The sequence below is a fragment of the Pan paniscus genome, chromosome 3 (genome assembly GCF_029289425.2).
Source record: "Pan paniscus chromosome 3, NHGRI_mPanPan1-v2.0_pri, whole genome shotgun sequence".
NCBI lineage: Eukaryota > Metazoa > Chordata > Mammalia > Primates > Hominidae > Pan > Pan paniscus.
The window spans coordinates 17,952,971-17,976,903 of record NC_073252.2 but is presented as its reverse complement, the minus strand read 5'-3'; the positions used below and the strand labels follow the sequence as shown (position 1 = coordinate 17,976,903).

Below are 23,933 nucleotides of genomic sequence, written 5' to 3'. Positions count from 1 at the left end.
TGTATACCAAGTGCTGTTGAGCAGCCCAAAGAAGTGATATTGTTCTTGTCCATGTGCAGCTTGACATGGAAAAGGGGATTGGCCACCCCAAGGATGAGGAGGCAAGGCCCACTTTTTCTGGGAAGTCTTCTTTCCTCCCAGACCGCTTCCTCTGTGTTTCCAAAGTAACTGGTGACGAATCCTCTCGTAGTACTCATCGCAGTGCATTGAAACTTTCCATTTTCTTGTCTGACTCTCCTACTGGATCAAAATATTTCTGAGGTTGCAAATTCAGTTGTCTTATTGGCCAGCATGTAACCCCAGTGCCCAGCACAGAGCCTGCCACATCCGAGATGTGCAGTGAATCCGCGAATGAATAAATGACTGAGTGAGACGGTGAGATGCAGTGTGGCACCATGCGTAGAACGTGTGCTTCAGCATTACTCAAACCTTCTTATATGAGACTTCGCAAAAGCTACTGAACTTCTCTGAACCCCAATTGCTCAGAAAAATACCAAATTGCAGGGTTGCCATGAGGATCCTCTGAGATTGTGAATGTGTATATAGCACCTATCCCTGTGCTAGGCACATAGTAAATTTGATTAAAATGGTATCTGTTATTAACATAAATTATAGCCAGTGGGAAACCAATTTCAGCTTCCAGATATATTCTTGGATGGAAGTCATTAGAAGGTCACGGAAATTAACAGAAGTGGCCAAATCCTGTGCACCAAGTGATGAGAGGGAGGAGTTTTGGACACAGCACTTCATTTCATTGCAGGATCTTCCTGGAAGGACAAGGGGACTTCCTTCTCCTGTCCATGACAGAGTGTTGGATTCATGGTCCTCAAGGTAGTGCTTATTCTCCCAGGGCTTCACAAGATGTCACATTCATATCGCACCTTGAGTTACATTCTTTAAGATGGAGTTCTGACTCCTTTATTCACTCATTCGCATAATAATTTTTAGAGTGTCCACTTGAGCCAGGCACTGGGGATGGAGAGTAATGAACAAGGAAGACCAAGCTTCTCTCTCCTGGAGTTTACATTCTGGCGAGGAAGACAGACAAAAAACTGATGGCTATATCAGACAGAGACAATGAAAAGTAAGATCTTAGGCTGTGTCGTGGTTATACGTTCACTCTTTCTTCAACATCTGCAGCCTCCAGGTAAACCGTTATTAAATCTATTACACATGTCACCTCTAGTGGTGCCATCTGGCCGTCGATGATGATTTTGTAATGAACGCACACATGCACAGACACACAGGCACACAGTGATACCCAAAACTTCCTCTCATACACTATTCCCGATTGGCCTATTTTCTATTTCATAATTATCTAAGCCTCTAGGTTTTGACTCTTTTTTAAAGCCATACAAAGCTTTTTTTTTGTTTTCTAAACTCTATGCTAGGGAAGGCTGAGTGTGAAAGCTCTTCCCTGGTTGATAGGGGGCTCCCCACTTGCTCAGCCTCCCCCAGGATCCCTGATGTTGCCCTGACCTCTATCAGAGAACTCAAGACTACAAGGAGTGCAGTTTGAAAACCATGGGTGAATCAGTAATAGGAACTTGGCAATGAAGTTAGAGTCTAGTTCAATAGACAGCCTCATGGATAAGGAAAAACCAGCAACCCACAAAGGCTAAAAGTCCGTGTGAAAGGGTGTGATGGGGAGTCTTCAGGAAAACTTTTCTGATTTTAAATGCCCCAGGCAGCTAGTGTCGTGTTTGGCATCTGACTCCACGGCGTCTACACCAGCCCAGCTTCTCTTGCATTGTTCTCAGTGAGGACGTCTCATGTGGGGTTCCCTCTGCCCTGGATTTCTCAGTCTTTGACCCCCTTATCTCCAGTGATCTTTTCCTCTACTTGGCCTCAGTCACATGCTCCCTTTGCCACTTGGCCTTGTCATCACCAAAAAACTACTTCTGCTCCATCTTTCCAGCTTGCTGGCCCTTGAAAATACCTTGTCTTCTCTTTCTGTCACACCCACCAAATAAAACTCCAACTCCAGATAACCCATCCATCCTTCCTGTTCTTCTCTGAACTCATTCTGATGAACCTGACTGAGGAAAATCTCATAGCAAAGCAGAGAGAACTGTAACTCAACACAGCCTCTGATGCCACACACTGTAAAGTAGACCACTGGCTTCCCCCTTCCTAAAAATGAGTTCACAACTTCTCACACCTCACACCTTTATGCTTTCTTCCTGTCCTCCAACTCAGCTCACTGTTAGTGACCTTGTCTCATTCCACTGAGAATGTAGAAGCCACCTTCTCATGTCTACAAGGTGAGAGCTCCCTCATTCTCCTGTCCCAAGTGCCACACACCTGTCTCCACCTCCTCCTTCCATCCTATCCCCATGAGGACGTGTTCTCACGGCTCTTGAAACCAATCTCTGTGGTACCCTTCTCAGGGATTTTGGCCCTTTATTATCTATTGTTATTCCTGGGGCTTCAACTTCTGTTTGTTTTGTTTTTGAAACAGGGTCTCACTCTGTCACCCAGGCTGGAGTGCAGTGGCAGGATCACGGCTCACTGTAGCCTCAATCCCCCTGGCCCAAGTGATCCTCCCACCTCAGCCTCCCAAGTAACTGAGACCACAGGCATGTGCCACCATGCCCAGCTTTTTCATTTTTTGTTTTTGTTTTTGTTTTATTTTTTTTGAGACTGAGTCTTCCTGTATCGGCCAAGCTGGAGTGCAGTGGCGCAATCTCTGCTCGCCACAACCTTCACCTCCCAGGTTCAAGCGATTCTCCTCCCTCGGCCTCCCCAGTAGCTGGAAGTACAGGCGCCCACCCCATGCCCGGCTAATTTTTGTAATTTTAGTAGAGGCAGGGTTTCACCATATTGGCCAGCCTGGTCTCGAACTCCTGACCATGTGATCTGCCCGCCTCAGCCTCCAAAGTGCTGGGATTACAGGTGTGAGCCACCACATCTGGCTTTTTTTTTTTTTTTTTTTTTTGGTAGAGACAGAGTCTCCCTACACTGCCCAGGCTGGTCTCAAAATCTTATGCTCAAGTAATCCTCCTACCTCAGCCTCCCAAAGTGCTGGGATTACAGGCATGAGCCACTGTGCCTGGCTTCAACTTCTGGATTCTCCATGGGGGTCATTCCCATCATCCTACAAATATGTTCTGGAATCTCTCATCAAGCAAACAGCAACAAAACTCTCCTGACTTCACCCCCCTCCTCTGTAGCTCAGGCTGCCTCCTCTGAGCGCTGGACATTTATCTCTGTTTATGCCTTGGTGCCATCTCCACTAGTATGTCCGGAGGCACATCAAACTTACTATGTCCAAATTAGACTTCCCGATTTTCTTCTGCTTACCTGTTCTACCTACAGTTTTTCCCATTTCAGGAAACACCGACCTGTGGCTCAGGCCAACATCCTAGGAGTCATTCTTCATTCCCGGGCTTCTCACTGTGCTCCTGTCTTCCTTCATTCAGTTCTTCACACAGCAAAGAAAGCATTTTTTTTTTTCTTTTGTGTTAAAAGTGGGAGAACAGACATCTTTGTCTTGTTCCTGATCCTATGAGGGAAGCATTTAGTCTTACATCACTGAGTATGGTGTTAACTGGGGACTTTTCCTAGATGTGCCTTATGAGGCTGAGAAGAGTCCCTTCTGTGCCTTGCTTGTTGAGTGTTTTTTATCATGCAAAGATGTTTAATTTTGTCAAATATTTTTTTCTGTGTCTATTGAGACAATCCTGTAGTTTTTGTCCTTTACTCTGTTGATGTGGGGTATTACATTAGCTGATTTTCAAGTTATACTGTCCTTTTTATATATTGCTCTGTCCAGTTTTTGTTTGTTTGTTTGTTTGTTTTTGTGATGGAGTTTCACTCTTTTTTGCCCAGGCTGGAGTGCAATGGTGTGATCTCAGCTCGCTGCAACCTCCGCCTCCTGGGTTCAAGTGATTCTCCTGCCTCAGCCTCCCAAGTAGCTGGGATTACAGGGGCGTGCCACCACACTTAGCTAATTTTTGTACTTTCAATAGAGACCAGATCGCCATGTTGGCTAGGCTGGTCTCGAACTCCTGACCTCAGGTGATCCGCCTGCCTCTGCCTCTCAAAGTGCTGGGATTACAGCCGTGAGCCACCGCACCTGGCCTCCGTCCAGTTTTCTAAATGTTTTGTTCCGGGGTTTGCATTCCAAAGTGTTCCTTCTGAACAAATGAGATGACATCACATCTCTGCTTTAAAACTCTTCCGTGGATTCCCACCGTACTACAGAGGTCCCCTTCGGAATTCGGCCAAAGCTGCCCTCTCTGGGGCCTTTGTGCAATGTCACCCCTCTGCTCCCAATCCAAGTCCTTCCCTGTCGCACTTTCCAGCTCTCTCACTGGCTTCTCCTGGGAACAGTTTCTAATAAATCCCCTGCACGCAAATCCTCTTCTCAGGTGCCACTTGTGCAGATCAACCGCCATGCAGGAGAATATTGCTCTGTCCCCTCAGCCCTCCCACACCCCAGCCCCCTCACCCTAACTGGGCTCTGTTGATTTTCCTGCAGGTGATTTATGCCCTGAACACCCGCCAGGATGAGGCTGAGGCCAGCATGGAGGCGCTGCGGGAAGCGCACCAGGAGGAGCTCCAGAATGCGGTGGCAGAGACCAAGGCCAGGCTCCTGCAGGAACAGGGCTGCGCAGAAGAGGAAGCCCTTCTACAGCGCATCCAGGCCCTGGAGAGCGCCCTGGAGCTGCAGAAGAGGCTGACGCAGGAGGCGCTGGCTGAGTCGGCCTCGTGCAGGCTGGAGACGAAGGAGAGAGAGCTGAGGGTGGAGGCGGAGCACGCCGAGCGAGTCCTCACGCTCTCCAGGGAAATGCTGGAGCTCAAGGCTGACTACGAGAGGAGGCTCCAGCACCTGACGAGCCACGAGGCTACCCCGCAGGGCCGGCTGCCCCAGGAGAGCCCTGAAACCAAGTCGGAGCCAGGCCAGGGCCCGGAGATGCAGGAGGTCCTGCTAGAGGTGCAGCGGCTGCGAGTGGAGAACCAGCAGCTGAGCAAGGACTACGCCCGCAAGGCCGAGGAGCTGCAGGCCACCTACGAGAGGGAAAACGAGGCCATCCGGCAGGCCATGCAGCAGTCGGTGAGCCAGGCCCTGTGGCAGTGGCAGGAGAAGGAGTCGGACCTCCGCAAGAACTTCCAGGTCCAGGAGTCAGCCCTGCAGGCTCAGGTCCGGAAGCTGGAAGGAGACCTGGAGCACAGAGGCCGCAAGATAAGTGACCTGAAGAAGTACGCCCAGAAGCTGAAGGAGAGGATTCAGGTAAAGCAGCATCTCTTCTTACAACCCCAAAGGGATAAATCAGCAGGGCTGCTTATTGTGAACCTGCTATAGATCAGGCACTGTGCTAAGCACTTGCCTTCTACGGAGGTGAGCCCTATTATCTCCATTGAATTCACCTACATTCATTCCACATACACACACACACACACACACACACACACACACACACTATATGTATGTGTATATATATATAGTTTTGTTTCTTTATTTTTGAGACAGAGCCTCACTCTGTCACCCAGGCAGGAGTGCAGTGGTACGATCTCAGCTCACTGCAATCTCTACCTCCCAGGTTCAAGCAATTCTTCTGCCTCAGTCTCCCTAGTAGCTGGGAATACAGGTGCCCACCACCATACCCAGCTAATTTTTGTATTTTTAGTACAGACGGGATCTCGCCTGGCCAACATGGCCAGGCTGGTCTCCAACTCCTGACCTCAGGTGATCCGCCTGCTTCAGCCTCCCAAAGTGCTGGGATTACAGACTCGAGCCACTGCGCCCCACCCACAGATATTTATTGAACACTGACTATCTGCCAGGCCCAGGGCTATGGGCAAGGGACACGTGGTGAGTTAGACTTGGTCCCTAACATTGGAGAACTTGGAAACCTACAGTCTACAGATGAGAAGCTAAGACCGAAATTGAGAGGCGTAAGGACTAGCCTACATTGGCACATGGCTAATAAGTGTTTGAACTCAGGTCAGCCTGATTCTAAAGCCCCTGTTAGTTTCATAGCAACCTAAAATCCCCAGGACTTTGTGTTTATAGAGAGCAGGATCATGGATGATTCAGTTATGTGAGCCCCACAAAAGCACAGAGCCCCATCTCTACAAGTAGCAGCAGTTAGTATTTCTAACACTCCCTGAGCATTTTTTTTAACCACTTTATCTCATTTAATCCTCACTAAAGGAAGGCCAGAGGATGAGGAGGGATTTGATGAGCCCTGGGCCACTGAATTCCACTGACTCAGGGCTTCTGCTGTGCATATACCCACCTTTCAGCTCTGATGGCTATTCTGTGTACACAGGATGTCTCTATACAGAGCTATAACCAGAGAAATGGGACCCTTCCTATCTGTTTAGGACCTGGATGTGCAGCTTAAGGAGGCTCGACAGGAGAATTCAGAGTTGAAAGGCACTGCAAAAAAACTTGGAGAGAAGCTGGCTGTTGCCAAAGACAGAATGATGCTGCAGGAGTGTCGTGGGACACAGCAGACAGGTGAGATGCCCTGGAATGATTTCCTCAAAAGACCCAAGGTTAGCTGCCAGGTTGGTCTGGTGCTACTGGCAGCCTTAAGACTGCTAAGGGAGCAGAGAGGAGGGGCAGGGCTGCTTGATCTGACCTGCCTGGTGGGTGAGACCAATCCCTGCAGGGTACAGGTGAGCTGACACCTACAGCTGCCTCACCTGGAGCTGGCTCAGGTTGGACATCTAAAAGGTGTGATGTGAAAGGACCCCTTGCCCCCAGATATTTCCCCACCAGGCTCACCACAGTGCCTGAAATTCTTAGCACTGACTCGCTTCACCCCCCACCACTTACACAATGCTTTATGCTTTTAACATCATTTAACACAATTATGCTATTGAGTCTTTCCAATAATTTTGTGTGATAAGTATTGTCAGTCTGGTTCGGCAGATTGATGGTGGCTCATGCCTGTAATCCCAACACTTTAGGAGGCTGAGGAGGGAGGGCTACTTCAGCCCAGGACTTTGAGACCAGCCTGGGCAACATAGTGAGACTCCATCTCTATGAAAAAATAAAAATTAAAAAATTAAATACAAGCCAGGCATGGTGGCTCATGCTTATAATCCCAGCACTTTGGGAGGCCAAGGCAGGTGGATAAACTGAGATCAGGAGTTCGAGACCAACCTGGCAAACATGGTATAAACCTGTCTCTGCTAAAAATACAAGAAAATTAGCCAAGCACAGTGAGGGGTGCCTGTAATCCCAGCTACTTGGGAGGCTGAGGCAGGGGACTCACTTGAGCCCTGGAGGCAGAGGTTGCAGTGAGCCAAGACTGGGCCATTGCACTCCAGCCTGGGCAATAGCAACAAAACTCCCTCTCAAAAAAAAAATTAAATACAAAGTATTGTCTTGAAATTTGGGGCTCAAGTGATCCCCCCACCTCGGCCTCCCAAAGTGCTGGGATTATAGGCGTTAGCCACCATGCCCAGCCCAAAAAGTATTGCCAATCTTTCATGTTACAGGTGAAGAAATGAGACCAAGAAAAGATAAGTGGCTGGCTCAAGGTCAGCCAACTGGTTGGTGACAGAGCTCTTGCTTGTATCCAAAAATACATGATTCTAAGTGCCTTCCCCTAGGCCCCTCAACAGAAAGCTCTTGACACTGGGAGATATAACAAAGGCACAAAACCTGGGAGCTGCCTTCAGGGAGCTCATGGGCCTGTACCTTACAGCCCACAGCATGCTTTGGTATCTAGACAAGGCCCAGGCAGCAGACGAATAACGTGCATGGGAAAGACGCCACCATGGAGCAGAAAGGTGCAGAGAAGGGGAGGTGCTGGTTCTGCAGGAACCAGAAAGGTGTTGTGGGTTTCGAGCAGAGGTCTCAAAAGTGGGACATGAGTACTTCAGAGAATATGGGAGGAAAACTTAGTCATTCTGCTTATATTAAATATTGGTTTTTGTTTCATCCTTTAAATTCCTATTAAAAGAACATATTTGAAACATGCTCAATTTTTTTAACCTATAGAAACTGCAGTCAAAAAGATTTGGAGGTTATTTAGGAAGGTAGAGCAGGGCAGTTATTTAAGCTCACGAGGCTTCTTGAGAAGAGATGAGAATTGCTACCTTGACCGTGCTTCGGGGTCAGCAGACCACAGGGCAGGAATTACACAGGGGATGTTGGACAAAGTGGTTGTAAAGCGGAATGGGGGCCTGACAGCAGAAAGCCTTGAATAAGAGGCCATGGCCAAGAGCATTCCAAATAATGCTGAAATGTATGCTTGCAGATGCCATGAAGACTGAGCTAGTTTCAGAGAACGAAGTCCTGGGGGGAGAGAATGACTTGGAAGCCGGCAATCTTCATCCTCAGCAGGATCAAAGTTGTCTCAAGGAGTGCCCTTGCATGAAAGGAGGCACAGATATGCAGGTAGTGTCTGACCCAGCCCTGGGGATGGAGAAGGCACAGAGAGCTTTGCTATCTATTATAAGCATCAGGTAGAGGCCAGTCCCCAAGCATAGTGGATCCACTTGGAATCAGCAGACCCTGTAGTTCCTGGAGTAGAATTCCAGCCAACTTACTGCCTACTCCATGCTACTGGAAACCAGGAGACTGAGAATGTAGCAGAATCCTCCCAACGCTGTATCATCGGCTTCTGGGAAACTGGAAACTGGCTTAGGATCTCATTGCATGTTCCCAGTCAAAACAAGCAAAGCATTATTTAAAATCTACCATAGTATGGGCTGAAGTATCTGATCTCATGATAATAGATACACCATTGCAAAAAGCCCTTTTCCAGTGGTGGAGACTTTTACTAACATCAAATATATGGTCTTGTAAAATTGATTGCACCTTGTGCTACATGCTGTAAAAACAGTGTATAAACGTTGTAAAAGTTGTATGAAAGGGAAATGGTGATTCCTTGCTCCTCACCCCTCCCCAGTGGTTTTACAAGGTCCTTTTTCTTTTTATAGACCAAGAAAGAGGCAAGTGCTGAGACAGAATATATGAAGCAACAATATGAAGAAGACCTTCGTAAAATCAAACATCAGACAGAAGAGGAGAAGAAACATCTCAAAGACCAGCTAGTGAAGCGACTAGAAGACTTGGTAAAGAAGCACACCGTGGAAATCAAATCCGTTCGCTCGTCCGTGGAGGCTGAAAGAAAGAAACTGCAGAAGGTGAGACCTACTTCCATAGAGACTGTTCTGGTTCTTTTTTCTTTCTCCCACCTCCTTTCTTTCCTTTTTTGTTCCTTCTTTTCTTCCTCAAACATTTACTGAGCTCCTGCTCTGTACAAATGTAAGCTTATTCTCTGAATACACACAGATGAAACATACAGTTATGATAGATAGCACAGCTCTCTATGCCTTCTCCAAAGGGAGTTCAGGGTCTTTTGGAGGAGATGGGGGACACCCCTATAGGCCTGGAGTCATTGACATGGGGTGGAATTGTGTCACGAGTGGTGAACTTAGGGAAATTCAACTCTACTTACTCTGCAAAAATACACAGAGAAATACCATCAACCAAAAAATCATGCCTGGAGGAGTTCCTGGATCCAATTCCCCACTCTATCACCACACTTCAAGTGATTTAACCTGGGCCCCCACAGAGGGAAATTCCACCTGCCTCAGGATCCTAATTTGTAAAATGGAGGATGATAATAATAGCACCTTGTAGAGTAGCTGCAGGGATTTAATGAGGAACCACGTGAAGACACAAGGCGTATCCTAGTGCCTAGGACACGTGGGCAGCAGGTCGATACAGGTGATTAATCAGCAGCATGCCAAAGTGAGGGAAATTTCTGTCTCTGTGTGCTGTTCCACTCTCCCTCCAAACAGGATGGCTTTCTGCTGGCAAGGCATGCGAAGCCTCGTCTCTTGTGTTTGCTGGAATAAGTAAGTAACATATGTGAAGATTTCAGAAAAGAAGGAAGTATGAAGCAATATCATTGTGAACGTAGGTGGAATGCTTTGTTTAATTACAAGGAGGCCTCTTTATAGCCCAAGATTCTGCAGTACCAGCTTTGAGTGTCCCCTGAAAGATAATCCTGTATCACTGGGGCATGCACTGTTGTGTGGGGGTTACGAGTAGTAAATACTCAAGATTATGTGTTAAATGAACTGGTGAAAGATCAAGACTAGTCTTGGATCTAAGTCTTAACCCTGATACAAGCTGTGTGACTGTAGACAGGTCATATAACCTCTCGGCAGCCTGATTTCTTTTTTTGCTTTTTGCTTTTTTTTTTTTTTTGAAACGGAGTCTTGGTCTGTCACCAGGCTGGAGTGCAGTGACGCAATCTCGGCTCACTGCAACCTCCACCTGCCTGGTTCAAGCAATTCTCCTGCCTCAGCCTCCCAAGTAGCTGGGACCACAGGCATGTGCCACCACACCCAGCTAATTTTTGTATTTTTAGTAGAGACGGGGTTTCACCATGTTGGCCAGGTTTGTCTAGATCTCTTGACCTCGTGATCCACCCTCCTTGGCCTCCCAAAGTGCTGGGATTACAGGCGTGAGCCACCATGCCTGGCCTAAAGCCTGATTTCTAAAATAGGGCTAAATACTTCAAGGGCTTATTATGTAAATTAAATATGGTATTATAGTATATATAAACCCTTAGTGCAAACATGTAATGAAAGTTCAAGATATGGTAGGTATTGTTAATTTCTTTTTTTGGTTTTTTTTTGAGACAGGGTCTCTCTCTCTTGCCCAGGCTGGAGTGCATTGGTGTGATCATGGCTCACTGCAGCCTCAACCTCCTGGGCTCAAGGGATCCTTCCACCTCAGTCTCCTGAGTAACTGGGGCTGCAGGTGCATGCTACCATGCCTGGCTAATTTTTAAATTTTTCTGTAGAGATGGGGATCTCACCATGTTGCCCAGCTGGTCTCGAACTCCTGGACTCAAGGGATCCTCCCACCTTAGCCTCCCAAAATGCTGGGATTATAGGCATGCGCCACCATGCCCAGCTCTCATTGTTAATTTCCATGTGCATTGGGTAACATAATGTGTGATAATATTATTTCATGACCACTATACTTTATAAAGTACCTCATACTTTAGAACACATTTAATCTTTCCAACAATATTACAAAATGTTCATATCCCCATTTAGAGTTGAGGAAGCTGACGCTCAAAGATGTTATATATCAACACACACAGCTAAGCGGTGGAGCTGCAATTCAAATCTGATATCCTGACTCCAGAGCCCGTGGCTTCCCCACCTTCACACTGGGTAGGCAGCTGTATTGAAAGCATTTTTTCTCCACATGAGCTGCAACTGGTTGCACAAATCTAATCCTCAGACAAACAGATGGACACTCTTTCCATCCCCGGCCACAAGCAGCAGGAGGGACCGCAGCATGCTCTCGCAGAACTACAGGTTGCCCTGGTAACCTGTCAGCCACACCTGACCCTGAATGTGTAAATCTCACTTCAGCCTTAATAGGGGGCATGAGTCCACCTGGGATATGAATCATGTCACAATAAATTGCTCTTACTTGTTTTTTTGGTTTTACATTTTGTTCGTTTCCAAGAACTGAGAATTTAAATTAGGCCATGCAGATTGGGAAAGGTGAAACCTTAAAGAGGCCTCCAATCTAGGGTTTATGGACTAAAAATAGATATCATTTTCCCCTGTAGAGTTAGGAGTGCACTATTTCTTTGAGCCCTTGTCTGCAGGTATACTGTGTATCCTGAGTGCTACCCTACCCTAAAGAAAACACTATAGGAGGTGGGCTGGAGCTGACCTGTAGGCCTTGATGCCTTCCTTGACCCCAGATTAGATGATACTGTCACCGAATCTTGACGGACAGCACAGTACACATCCTATAATTAGCATTTGCATACACTGACTCCTAGGGAAGGGGTGCAGATGATGTATTCAGCACCTCCTGAGCTGTGCTAATCACTTCTGCAATTATCATTTGTATCTCTTAGGATTCTTGGTGACAAGAATCACAAACCAAACTGGGAGTTTAGACAGAAAAGGAATTTAACAAGCGTAATGGAAGACCAAGGAACTGGGCTTGGCAACTACCCAGCCAGGAATAATGTCCCAAATCTATTGCAAAACAAATTAGAACACCTATGCTGCCACCTCTGAACCTGGACCTGCAGCTTACACAGCCAACACCACCCACACTGGGCCCTGGGCATTGCCTGGAGAACTGACTGAGCTATCTAATATGGAAGCCACTAGACATGTGTGGTTACTTAAATTTGAATTAATTACAATCAAATAAAATTTAAATTTCAGTTCCTCAGTGGCACTAGCCACATTTCAAGTGCTCCCTAGTCATATGTGGCCAGTGGCTACCCTACTGGCCAGCACAGGTCTGAGCACAGTGTCTGAGAAATCACACAGAAATGTGATTTCTGCACATTAGCTACGTCACACTGTGGAACATTCCATCATCACAGAAAGTTCGGTTGGTCAGTACAGCTCTAGAACAGCTGGCCCTGCTGCCCCTGGATACTGCAGGTGCCAAGTTCTGTGTGCCTCCCACTGTCCACATCATGGCCTGTGATTTGCAATCCAGGATAGGTGCGCCCGACTGGGGAGCTTTAGTCATGTGCCCATGCTCAAGCTGCAGGCAGTCTGGTGTTTTCCAGGTCTATAATAAGAAGAGGGCTCTGATCCATCAGATGGAGGGTTCTGAAACATCCAAATGGAAGGGAGGCTAGATCTTTGGCAGCCAAAATGAATGACAACTCTCCACTCAGCATTCAGATCCTGACCTCAGCTCTGTTGTTGTTTTTCCACTTCATAGACAAGGAACTTGGGAAATTAAGTAACTTGAGTAGAACACAACTAAAGTTGGATATGAATCAGGCTTGTCTGACTCCATAGCCAGTAATTCTTGCTCTCTACCAGTCTATGTGTATAAAAGAATATACATTGCCCTGGGCCGTAGATCATAACATTCGGGTCCTCGCTCTGCCATTATCCATCTACTGTTTATTTACCATTGACTGAATGCATATTTATGTTTCGAGCAATGCAGGAATACAGGAATCGGCCATGTCTTCAGGGAACAAACAGTCTGGTAGGGAGGACAAGATCTAGTCAAACAACCAGAGTCAAGTCAGTGTGTAATAAGCACTGTGCCTGGGGAGAGCAGTCTCACTGTCAAATCTTAAATATGTCACCTCGAACCATTATGGCCTCTGTTTTCAAATTTTAAATAACAAATATTAATGATATTTTCTCAAATCTTTATTTGCTACTACCACCAAAATCTCAGATTTTTTTTTTCATATTTCTATCAATTCCCAAAATACCCCTGGTTATTTAGAAGTATATTGTTCAATGTCCAACTATTTGGGACATTTCTAGATATCATTTTATTATTGATTTCTAATTTGGTTCCCCTGTGGTTAGATAATAGATTCAGTCATTTCATTCCTTTGAAATTTTTTAAGCTTGTTTTTGGCCCAGACGTGGTCTGTCTAGATGAATGGTTCATGTGTACTTGAAAAGAATCTGAATCTGCTGCTGTTGGGTGGAGTGTTCTATAAAAGCTAATTAGGTCAAGTTTGTTGATAGTATTGTTCAAGTCTATTATGTCCTTACTGATTTTTCTCTGCTTGTTCTGTTGATCACTGAGAGAGGAAGATTGAAATCTCAGATTAAAATTGTAGATTTGTCTATTTCTCTTTTTGGTTCTCAGTTTTTGTTTCATGTAAATTGAAACCTTTTTATTTGTGCATATACATTTAGGATTCTTGTGTCTTCTTGATGAATTGACTCTTATTATTTATGAAATATTATTTGTCCTGAAGTCTGCTTTGTCTGATAATATATGTATATTCCAGCATGTTTACGGTTAGTGTATCTTGGTCTATTTTAATCTGTCCTTTTACTTTAACCTGTGTCTTTCTATTAAAAGTGCTTTTGTGGTATACTTGGATCCTTTTTATACAGATTGACAATCTCTGCCTTTTAGGGGACATTCAGACCATTCACATTTAATGTAATTATCATTAAGTGTACCATCTTGTTTTTCCTACTTGTCACATCTGTTCCCCACCCCCTTTTCCCGTTTAATTTGGATACATTGAATATTTTGGGGGTATTCCATTTTCTAGCTCCACCTTTGACTTATTAGGTATGCTCTCTTTTGGCAAAGTGGAGAGCTAGTGGTTACTCTAGGATTTGGAATATGCACCTTTAAATTTATTGGTCTGTCTTGAAATACATTACTTCACACATACAAACCTCATGATAATACATTTTCATTTCACCCTTTGTGTTCTTTGTACAATAGTTGTTATATATTGTATTTTATTTTACACATGCTGTAAATCCCACAGTACATTGCTTTTATATTTGCTTAAACGGACAACCATATTTTAGAGAAAAAAAAGTTAATGAGAAAAAAGCGTCATTTTCCCATTTGTTTGACATTTCTGCAGTCTTCATTCCTTTGGTGGCTTCAAGTGCCTGTATAGTATTATTTTTCTTTAGCCTAAAGAACTTCCTGTAACATTTCTTGTAGCGTGTGTCAACTCCTACTCACAACATATTTTCTTTCTCTATTTTGCCTTCATTTTTGTTGGATATTTTTACTGGATATAGAATTCTAGGTTGACAGTTATTTTTTCTTTCAACACTTTAAAGATGTCATTCTCAGTATCTTTTGGTTTGCATTTTCTTCTAATGAAAAGTTAACAGCCACGTTTATCTTCTTTTCCTTGTGCATAGTATATTTCTTCTTATCGGCTGCTTTCAAGATTTTCTCTTTATCACTAGTTTTCAACAATTTGATTATGATATGCCATGATGTGATTTTCTTTGTGTTTTTGTTATAGGCTCATTGAATCTATGAGTTTACAGTTTTCATGAAATTTGGAAATTTTATGGCCATTATTTCTTCCATTTCTTTTCCTGCTCTTGCTTCTCTTCTAATATTGTCCCACAAGTCATTGAGGTTCTCTTCGTTTTCAGATTCCTTGTCTCTCTGTTTCAGTTTGGATAATTTCTCTTGCTGTATCTTCAAGTTTACTCATCTTTCTTTCTGTACCATCTAATCTTTTTAAAAACCCATTCAGTACATTTTTCACTTTAGATATTATAATTTTTAGCCTTAGAAATTCCATTCTGTTCTTCTTTACAGTTTCCTTCTCCCTCCTCATTATTTTCATGTTTTCCTTTAAATTATTGAATATATTTATAATTGTTCCTTTAACATTGTCATCTCTGTCACTTTTGGGTCTTTTTTATTGACTGGTGGTTCTGCTCTTTATGAGACACATTTTTCTGCTTCTTTGCCTATTTAGTAATTTTTTATTGAATGCTGGACATTGAGAATGTTAAGTTGTTGAACATCTAGTTTTTATTGTCCTCTTTGCTGAATTTTGTTTTGACAGGCAGTTAAATTACTTGTGAACCAGCTTCATTGTGTGAGACATTTTTATTATGATAAATTATACATAATATAACATTTTCAATTTTCCAGATTTATTTTTAAGCTTGGTTAGGATGAGTCTAGAGTAGAATTTTCTCTAGAGTAGAATTTTCTCTAGCTCTAGTTAAGCCCTACTACTGAGTTGGGACACTTCATGGGGTCTCCCATGTATTGATTAGTATCAGTGTTGGTATTATTGCTAATGACTGGTTCTGAGTGATTATTTAAGGCCTTGTACTGGTTGACTCTTTCAGCCGCATCATGAACTTTAAATATATACCAAATAATTAACTTTTCTTTTTGAAAAAAGTTAACAAGTTTTCTCTTAATACGCCAACTGAAATCTCTACATGGTAATTTTCTGTGATTGCTCAGTTGTTGTTCCCTTACAGTGGCACTTTTACATCTCTTTTCCTTAATTACCTGTAATTGTAGACAATCTGGACAAAGAAACAGAAAATGAGTGTGAGTCCTGTATCTACGTCTTATCAGCAGTGGGATTTCCTCTGTGTAAAATGGGTGCCATAAAACCTGTTTTCCTGGGTATCTGAAAGTTCAGTGAGAATAGAGTTTATGAAAATGCTCCATGAATTCTATAAATTAATGGCCCATGAAACAGTCTTCCAGGTTTGGGATGAAGCAGTTTAAATATCTGAGAGCATTAGTCTCCTTTTTTCTCAATATCCTTGTCTTCGTTATTGTTTTTTTGTTTTTGTTTTTGTTTTTTCTCTTTACCTGAGTTAAGGGAATTTTCCTGTTGAAATCTTCAAGGTCACTTTGGGCTGAGCTGGACTGGGCATGCTTCTTTCAAATCTGTGTTCTCCAGTGACCCAGAACTGTTTGTTTTCTGAAAGCAAACCACATTATTTTGCACCCAACATGAAGCTTAGTAATGCCAAAAATTACTGCTGAAATTGATTATTTCCATCTGAGGGGGATTTTTTTTTCACATTAGGTTCATTTGTCAAGGTTACAGCTGAAGCTATGATTAATCACTTGTAGACTGCGAAGTTAAGCTACATAAAATTAGAAATAGCCATTCCTTTATGCTAAAAATTATTATCACAGGTGATTGTCACTGTGCTGTTACAGTGAACACATCTTGGCAATGTTAGTGAGTGTCTTCTTTATTAAAGCATGTTAAACAAAACTTCTGTTCAATAAAAGCTTCTATGGATGAGAAGCTAATTAATGAAGTAAAGATAATGAATTTTTGTTGAAGGGATGGCCTTGCTGCTGCTGATTGCTTAAGTTACCTGAACTTGTTTGAAACCAAAGGAGAATTTACATACTGTGTTTAGAAAATGAGCTCTCAGAAACAACAAGCCCTGCAAAAGGGGATCATAGATTTACTGAACAGAGACTATACACATGCTAAATATCCAGGTTTTTTTTTTCTTCTCTTTTAAGTGACTGACCCCAGGAAACATGCTAAGGGCCTCCCCAGAGTCACTGGCCTAGGCTGGGCTTGGCCCCACAGGAAGTATAAAGGTATCATGCAGGTGATCAGCAGCAGTATCTTTTCAGATGTTCAACTTGGAAACTCAGGAGTCAAACATGATCCCTTTCTCACCCCTCACATTCATTCATCCATCAAATGTATTAATTCTGCTTCTTCAATGACTGTGGAATTCCTCCACTTCCCTCTCTCCTCAGTGGTACCATGCTGATCCAGTCAACCTCCATTTCATGATGGACTGTGCGATGATTTCCCTGCCTCCAGTCTCCCCACTTCATGTAATCTAATCTTCATTGCAGTGGAACCTTCTGGAAATTCAACCTTGGTTTCAAACTCTCCAATCACTCCCTATCATCGTTATAATGTATTAAATAGTTCCAATTCCTTAACATGGTTCTTAAGACCCTACAGAGGCACACTCCTGATTGCTCTCTTCTACCTCATCCCACACCTCTCCCCTGTCCAACTCTGCCCTCCAGCCTTTTACTATTTATTTATTTATTTATTTATTTATTTATTTATTCATTCATTCATTCATTCATTTAGAGACAAGGTCTTGCTTTGACATGCAGGCTGGAATACAGTGATGCGATCATGGCTCACTGCAGCCTCGAACTCCTGGGCTAAAGTGATCCTCCTGCCTCGGCCCCCTGAGTAGCTAAGACTACAGGTACATGCCAACAAGCCCAGCTAATTTTTTAAAAATTTCGTAGAGATAGCGTCTCGCTGTGTTGCCAAGGCTAGTCTCAAACTCCTGGCTTCAAACAATTCTCCTGCCTCATTCTCCCAAAGTGTTGGGATTATAGGCGTGAGCACACTCGATGGTTCCAGCCTTTTAGTTCATCTTTCATTCCATGTTCTTTACCTTGATGAAGAGCACTTTCTCCCTGCTCCCACATTTACCTGCCTGGTCCCGTCCAGTTCTTAATGATCCTTCCAGTCTAGCTTAAACATGGGTTTTCCTACAAGTCTTCTCTGCTCAGCCTAGTGATGCTGTTGTCTGATACATGACAACCTCTGTACTCACACAGTCAAGCATTTTTCTGTACTAGGGACTAAATTTTCCTTAAGAAGGCGGGGAAGAAGCACAGTCAACCAATCAGGCTTTCCTGAGTTCAAATCTTAACCCTGGGCAAGGCGTTTAACCTCTTTAAGTTTCATTTCTTTATCTTTACAATAAGGCTTAGTGGTAGTACCTAAGTCATACTGCTTTCACAAAGACCAGAGAGATGATCTGTGTAAAGTGCCAGCGAATGGCATGTACTCAGCAAATGTCAGCTACTGTTATCATGTCCATTAGATCTACAGGTCTATAATCAACTGACAGCCTAGGAGAGCTGCTCTACAAATACCTGCTGGATATTGTAACCTCTAATTCACAGGAAATTTTGGAGTGTCCGAGGGCTTGGTTCTTTCATGTCTTATATTTTCCTTCATGTTCTCTCCCTAGCTTTTCTCATTCAAATGCATGCCTCTATACATTCTGTATGTTGATGGTTCTCAAATGCATACTCCAACCCAGAACCCTCCCCTGAATTCCAGACCCTCTATCTATCTAATTAGACATCTAACAGATGTATCAAGCTTGACACATGCAGACAAGCTCCTCAGATGGTCCCTAAATCCACTCCTGTCTTCCCCACCTCAGTTCATGGTGGCACCATTCTCTCCTGGTGTCATCTTGACCTCTCCTTTCAGTGAGTCCTGTCACTCAACATTCCACATATATCCCAAGTTCTACCCCTCCTCCCAGCTGCACTGCCGCCACAGGCCCAGCCACCATCACTCTTACCTCAGTTACCACCACAGCCTCCTCCCAGGCCTGCCTGCCACTGCTCTCACCCAACGCCTCCACCCACATCAGTCTGTACTCAAGAAGGAAGCCAGTAGTGAAGCTGGGCATGGTGGCTCATGCATGTAATCCTAGCACTTTGAGAGGTGGAAGTGGGAGGATTGCTGGAGTTTAGGAGTTCGAGACCAGTCTGGACAACATAGCAAGACCCCATCTCTAAAAAAAAAATGTTTTTAATTAGCTGGGCATGGTGGCATGCACCTGTAGTCTCAGCTACTTCAGAGGCTGAGGTAGGAGGATTGCTTGAGCCCGGGTGGTCAAGGCTGCAGTGAGCCGTGATTGTGCTATTGTACTCCATCCAGTCTGGGTGACAGAGCGAGACCCAGTCTCAGAAAAAAAAAAAAAAAAAAAAAACCAGAAAAACAGTAGCCAGCTTATCCAAATATAATTGCAACCACGTCACTCCTCACTGGTTAGTCTTACCTTGATGCTTGAGGCCTCAGATGGTACTCCTCAAACCTCATCTAGTCTAGCCATGGCACCTCCTCTCTGTCCTTAGAACATTCCAGGGCCTTTGCAGGCCCTGGAAACCTCACACCCAGATATCTCCTTGGTGAACTCCCTCACTTATTACAGGATTTTACTCTAAAGTCACTTTCTGGAGCACTTCTCTGGCTAAGTTGTCTAACATTTCAGCCCTTCCCCAACACTGCAGAGCCCCCTCCCAGCTTTATTATTTCTCCATCCAACCTAGTGTTTGCCGTCTTGTTAGCTCATGGACTTTGATTGCTGCCTGTCTTTTTCACTCAAATGTCAGCTCCTGGTGTGTAGAAATTCTCCCTTTTATCTCCCCAGCTCTGAGGACAGTGCCTGGCACATAGTAGATCTCAAGAAATATTTGTTGAATGAATGAGTGACACAATGTCTACCTAAAGTTCAGCTAAGAGGAATAGACTATCTCATTCACTCCTCTAGATACTTGCACAATTTCCATAGAAATTAAGCTAGAACAGAAAGCCTAGGTCTCTATGACAATTTTTTTTTTTTTTTTTGAGATGGAGTCTTGCTCTGTCACCCAGGCTGGAGTGCAGTGGCACCATCTCGGCTCACTACAAGCTCCCCCTCCTGGGTCCACACCATTCTCCTGCCTCAGCCTCCCGAGTAGCTGGGACTACAGGCACCCACCACCACACCTGGCTAGTTTTTTGTATTTTTAGTGGAGACGGGGTTTCACTGTGTTAGCCAGGATGGTCTCGATCTGCTGACCTCGTGATCCACCCACCTCGGCCTCCCAAAGTGCTGGGATTACAGGCATCAGCCACCGCGCCTGGCCCCTCTATGAGAATTATATTAGTGCTTGTCATCTACCAATCCTTTACTATGTACCTGGAGTGGCAGGGAGCAAGTGAGTAGCACAGTGAGTCACTGAGAGGTTAGGAAATGTAGGAAATGTGCTCGAGATGACACAGCTGGAACGTAACTGCACCACTCATGTGGTCCCCAGAATGTTCCTTCACCTGGATCTGCTTTGCACTGAGGCTCATGGGCTGTGGTGAGGGACCATGGAGCAATAGGCCCTGGGAATCCCATCATTTATTTTATTTTATTTATGTATTTGTTTTTAAAATAGAGACACCATCTCACTATGTTGCCCGGGCTGGTCTCGAACCCCCGGGCTCAAGCAATCCACTTGCCTCGGCCTCCTAAAGTGCTGGGATTACAGGCGTGAGCCACCATACCCGGCCAACCACACCATTTTGACTCATGTATGGATGCTGTTGAGAAGAAATTTTGTACTGCTTTTCCTATTTCCCTGCATCCGAAAATGTAGTTGGCTTTTTTACTTATGTGACACTGACAAGTTTGTTAGTAATGAATGTGACACTGAGAATTTTGTTAGTAATGAGCATTTTTTTATTTGACACTAGAAAACTTAAAGACAACAATTTGCCCCACCCCACCCCTATATATATCAGGCTTTGTGGTGTGACGTTAACACGTGTTTTCTTTTGACCTTCTCGTGTATGTCTAATTTATGTTTATTTGCAGTATTGTATGACACTCATAAGCTTCTTTGATCTCTGGGAATAAGGCAGGGTGTGAAAACATTAAGTGTCCTGTTTTCGTGCCTTGTATGGTTAACTCTTCCAATCATCATTTAGGAAGTAGAAGCACAGTTGGAGGAAGTGAGGAAGAAATCAGAAAAGGAGATAAAGCAGCTGGAAGAAGAGAAAGCAGCCCTCAATGTGAAGCTCCAGAATTCTCTGCTCGAGGTGAGCCCTGACCAAATGCAAGCCTTGGGGTGCTGTTTCTGGTCCCTGGGAGCTTCTGCCTAACTGAGAAGCCAAGAATTTTGGAAGACAGAAAAGGACACTCAGCCAGACAGGCAGGCTGTCTCAGGGGGTATGCATTTAGCTGCAAGTAACAGAGAGCCAGATTAGAGATGCTTAAACAACGAGGCTTTTAATGTCTCAAATAAGAGAAGGACACAGGAGGCCGCTGGTGTTGGTTCTGTGGCTTCATGAAGGCACAAGTGGGTAGCCTGCAGTTCCCCTGCCTTTCCTTCCCCAGGGTTACATTTGCCCCTTTGTGGGCTCTTAGCAATTTTGCCTTTCTAGGCCCTTCCTTTATTAAAAAATATAAAAATTTATATTTTATGACTGCATTGGTAGAAAGATCAATATCATCCAGACTATACTTTTTTCTGATTTTAAAAGAAATTAACACATTTTCGTGGGCCCCTAAAAGTATCAAAGAACTAGTGGAAAATGCTAGAAACAGAATCCTAAGAGCCATTTCTGAGCCTGCTTAAACCAAAAAAATGTCAACAAGTTTCCTTCCTTCCCCTGTCCTCCCTCAAACCTTCCACATGAGACCTGTGTCTCCCACCTGCTTCAGGAACCCATGAAACCAGTTCCTCAGCCCTGGCTGTACATCACAACCTCTAGGGAATTTTTAAGAACACAAAGGCCACGTGCAAAACAGTATCGATTGTTTAGGAATATCCAAGAGGTCAATCTAAACAAGGCATGAGGATGATAGAATCAAATTGGACCAGTGGTTATCTCTAGAAGGGAGAGACTGTAAGGGGCTGCAGCTGTATTTGTGACATGTTATTTCTTTAGCTGAGTGATAAGTACACAGGTGTGATGTTTCTCTAACTCCTTCTATTTCTAAAATTATTATTTTAAAAAATGATGAGTATGTCTTTCCTTAGACTTGATATTTCAGGGTCTAGAGGTGGGTCTTGGTGAAAAGTTCTGGGATAGAGGCTTCTGTTCTGGCCCAGACCAAGGTGGGGCTGCACAGCAAAGAAGCCTTTCTCTGTCCTTCCTCCTTTCTTCCCTGCTGTCCTCCCTTCCTTCTGCCTTTCCCTCACTCCTTCCTCCTTCACTTCTCCCTCCCTCCATCTCTTCCTCTCGCCCTGTTGAAGATACACTGCCAGTCTTCATGTTGTACCCAGACCACTCCTCACTGCAGAGCTTAAGGTGGCCTGTACATGTATGAGACCAGCCCAGTTATTCTTTTTTTTTTTGAGACGGAGTCTCGCTCTGTTGCCCGACTGGAGTGCAGTGGTGCAATCTCAGCTCACTGCAACCTCCGCCTCCCGGGTTCAAGCGATTCTCCTGTCTCAGCCTCCTGAGTAGCTGGGATTACAGGTGCCTGCCACCATGCCTGGCTAATTTTTGTATTTTTAGTGGAGATGGGGTTTCACCATGTTGGCCAGGATGGTCTCAGTCTCTTGACCTCATGATCTGCCTGCCTTGGCCTCCCAAAGTGCAGGGATTACAAGCCCAGTTATTCTTTTGAATAACACAGGTCAGGGAAGCCTGGGCCCTGACCTATTTCTGTGAATGTGCCTTAGAGCTCTTTTTTTTTCCTTTCTTTCTTTCTTTTTTTTTTTTGAGATGGAATCTCACTCTATCGCCCAGGCTGGAGTGCATTGGCGTGATCTCAGCTCACTGCAACCTCCACCTCCTGGGTTCAAGCAATTCTCCTGCCTCAGCCTCCCAACTAGCTGGAATTACAGGCGCATGCCACCACACCAGGCTAATTTTTTGTATTTTAGTAAAGACGGGGTTTCACCGTGTTGCCCAGGCTGGTCGCGAACTCCTGAGCTCGGGTGATCCACCCGCCTCTGCCTCCCGAAGTGCTGGGATTACAGGCGTGAGCCACCGTGCCCAGCCCAGAGCTCTTTTTTTAAAAACAATAATGGCTAGTTTTGTGGAGCACTTGCTCTAGTCAAGATACTATCTAAGAAGTTTACATTTACTATTTTAATCCTCATAACCACTTTACCATGTAGGTGCTATTATCATCTCTATGTACAAATGAGACAACTGAGGCACAGAGAAGGTAAATCACTTTCCCAACGTTGCATAGCTAACAAGTAGCAGGTCTGGGATTCAAACCCAGGTAATGTGGCTCTAACGACCCCACCCTTAACCGCTAAGCTAATACTGCCTCTAGTATGGTATGTTGCCTCTTTGATGACTAAGGGTCACTCAGAACCTGAATGTTTACATTCAGTTGCAAGTCATGACCAAGAGGTTGACCATTGACAAAGGGCCTCAGTCTTGCTCTCCATCCTTGACTCCTCCTACCCCCTAAATGATGCTACAATCTGTCCCCACCTTACCAAAGCTAGAAATGAAAGTGTCATCCTTGATCATAGTCTCTTCTCCCAGCTCTCCCATCCTCACCCCTAGTCACAATCCTGCCCTATCATCACACCCAATCCTTGTCAAGTCCTGTGGGTCCTACGCCTTAAGCCTTTCTGTCCCCTCCCTTCTCTCCACACCTATGCCTTGAACAAGATCCTTGGAATGACTTGCCTAGACTCTTTCCCCACTTGTAGATGTTACATAAACAATTGCACCAGCTCCTCTGAATATTTCATAAACCTTAGCAAGATGCAGTTTAAGCATAGTTTTATAATCTTGAAATATCTCTTCCTCTAATATTCCTTATGGAAAGTCTGGAAGGACTTTCCGATAGCCTTGCTGTTCCCCTGCAATGTTGCTAGAGTCTTGCAAGAGTGTTGCCATGGATCTTTCTGCCTCCACGTTCTCTCTAGGCCAGCTACTCCCAGAACTCATGTTCTAAAATCCAAATCTGCTCAAAGCCCCACTCCTCCCTTCCTAAAATCTTGAATCCCCATCTTCTTCACAATTTGGGCCGAACCTCACTTGCTACCACTATCCTCCAAGGCTCTGCTGCCTCTGTCCCGTCCTTCACTCTGGCCCCTCCAACATGGAATCTTTCTTCAGTCCTCACATCTACCCCACCCGCCCTCTACCACTACACCTGCTGTTTCTGCTGTCTGGAATGCACTATCCCAC

At 44.5% G+C, this 23,933-nt stretch overlaps 1 protein-coding gene across 3 annotated transcripts in view; it reads left to right on the top strand.

The window, feature by feature from the left end:
- The window catches only part of FAM184B (family with sequence similarity 184 member B), a 155,212-nt gene that overhangs the window by 68,218 nt on the left and 63,061 nt on the right, over nt 1-23,933 (top strand). For all 3 annotated transcript variants that reach the window (XR_004670993.3, XM_003826813.6, XM_034958365.3), the window contains exons 2-6: nt 4,484-5,236; nt 6,334-6,469; nt 8,223-8,362; nt 8,908-9,114; nt 20,754-20,864. Coding sequence is in view for 2 of the 3 variants with exons in the window: in XM_003826813.6 (XP_003826861.3) it covers nt 4,484-5,236; nt 6,334-6,469; nt 8,223-8,362; nt 8,908-9,114; nt 20,754-20,864 (1,347 nt within the window). In the remaining variant the exon portion in view is untranslated. The remainder of the gene's footprint in view (nt 1-4,483; nt 5,237-6,333; nt 6,470-8,222; nt 8,363-8,907; nt 9,115-20,753; nt 20,865-23,933) is intronic.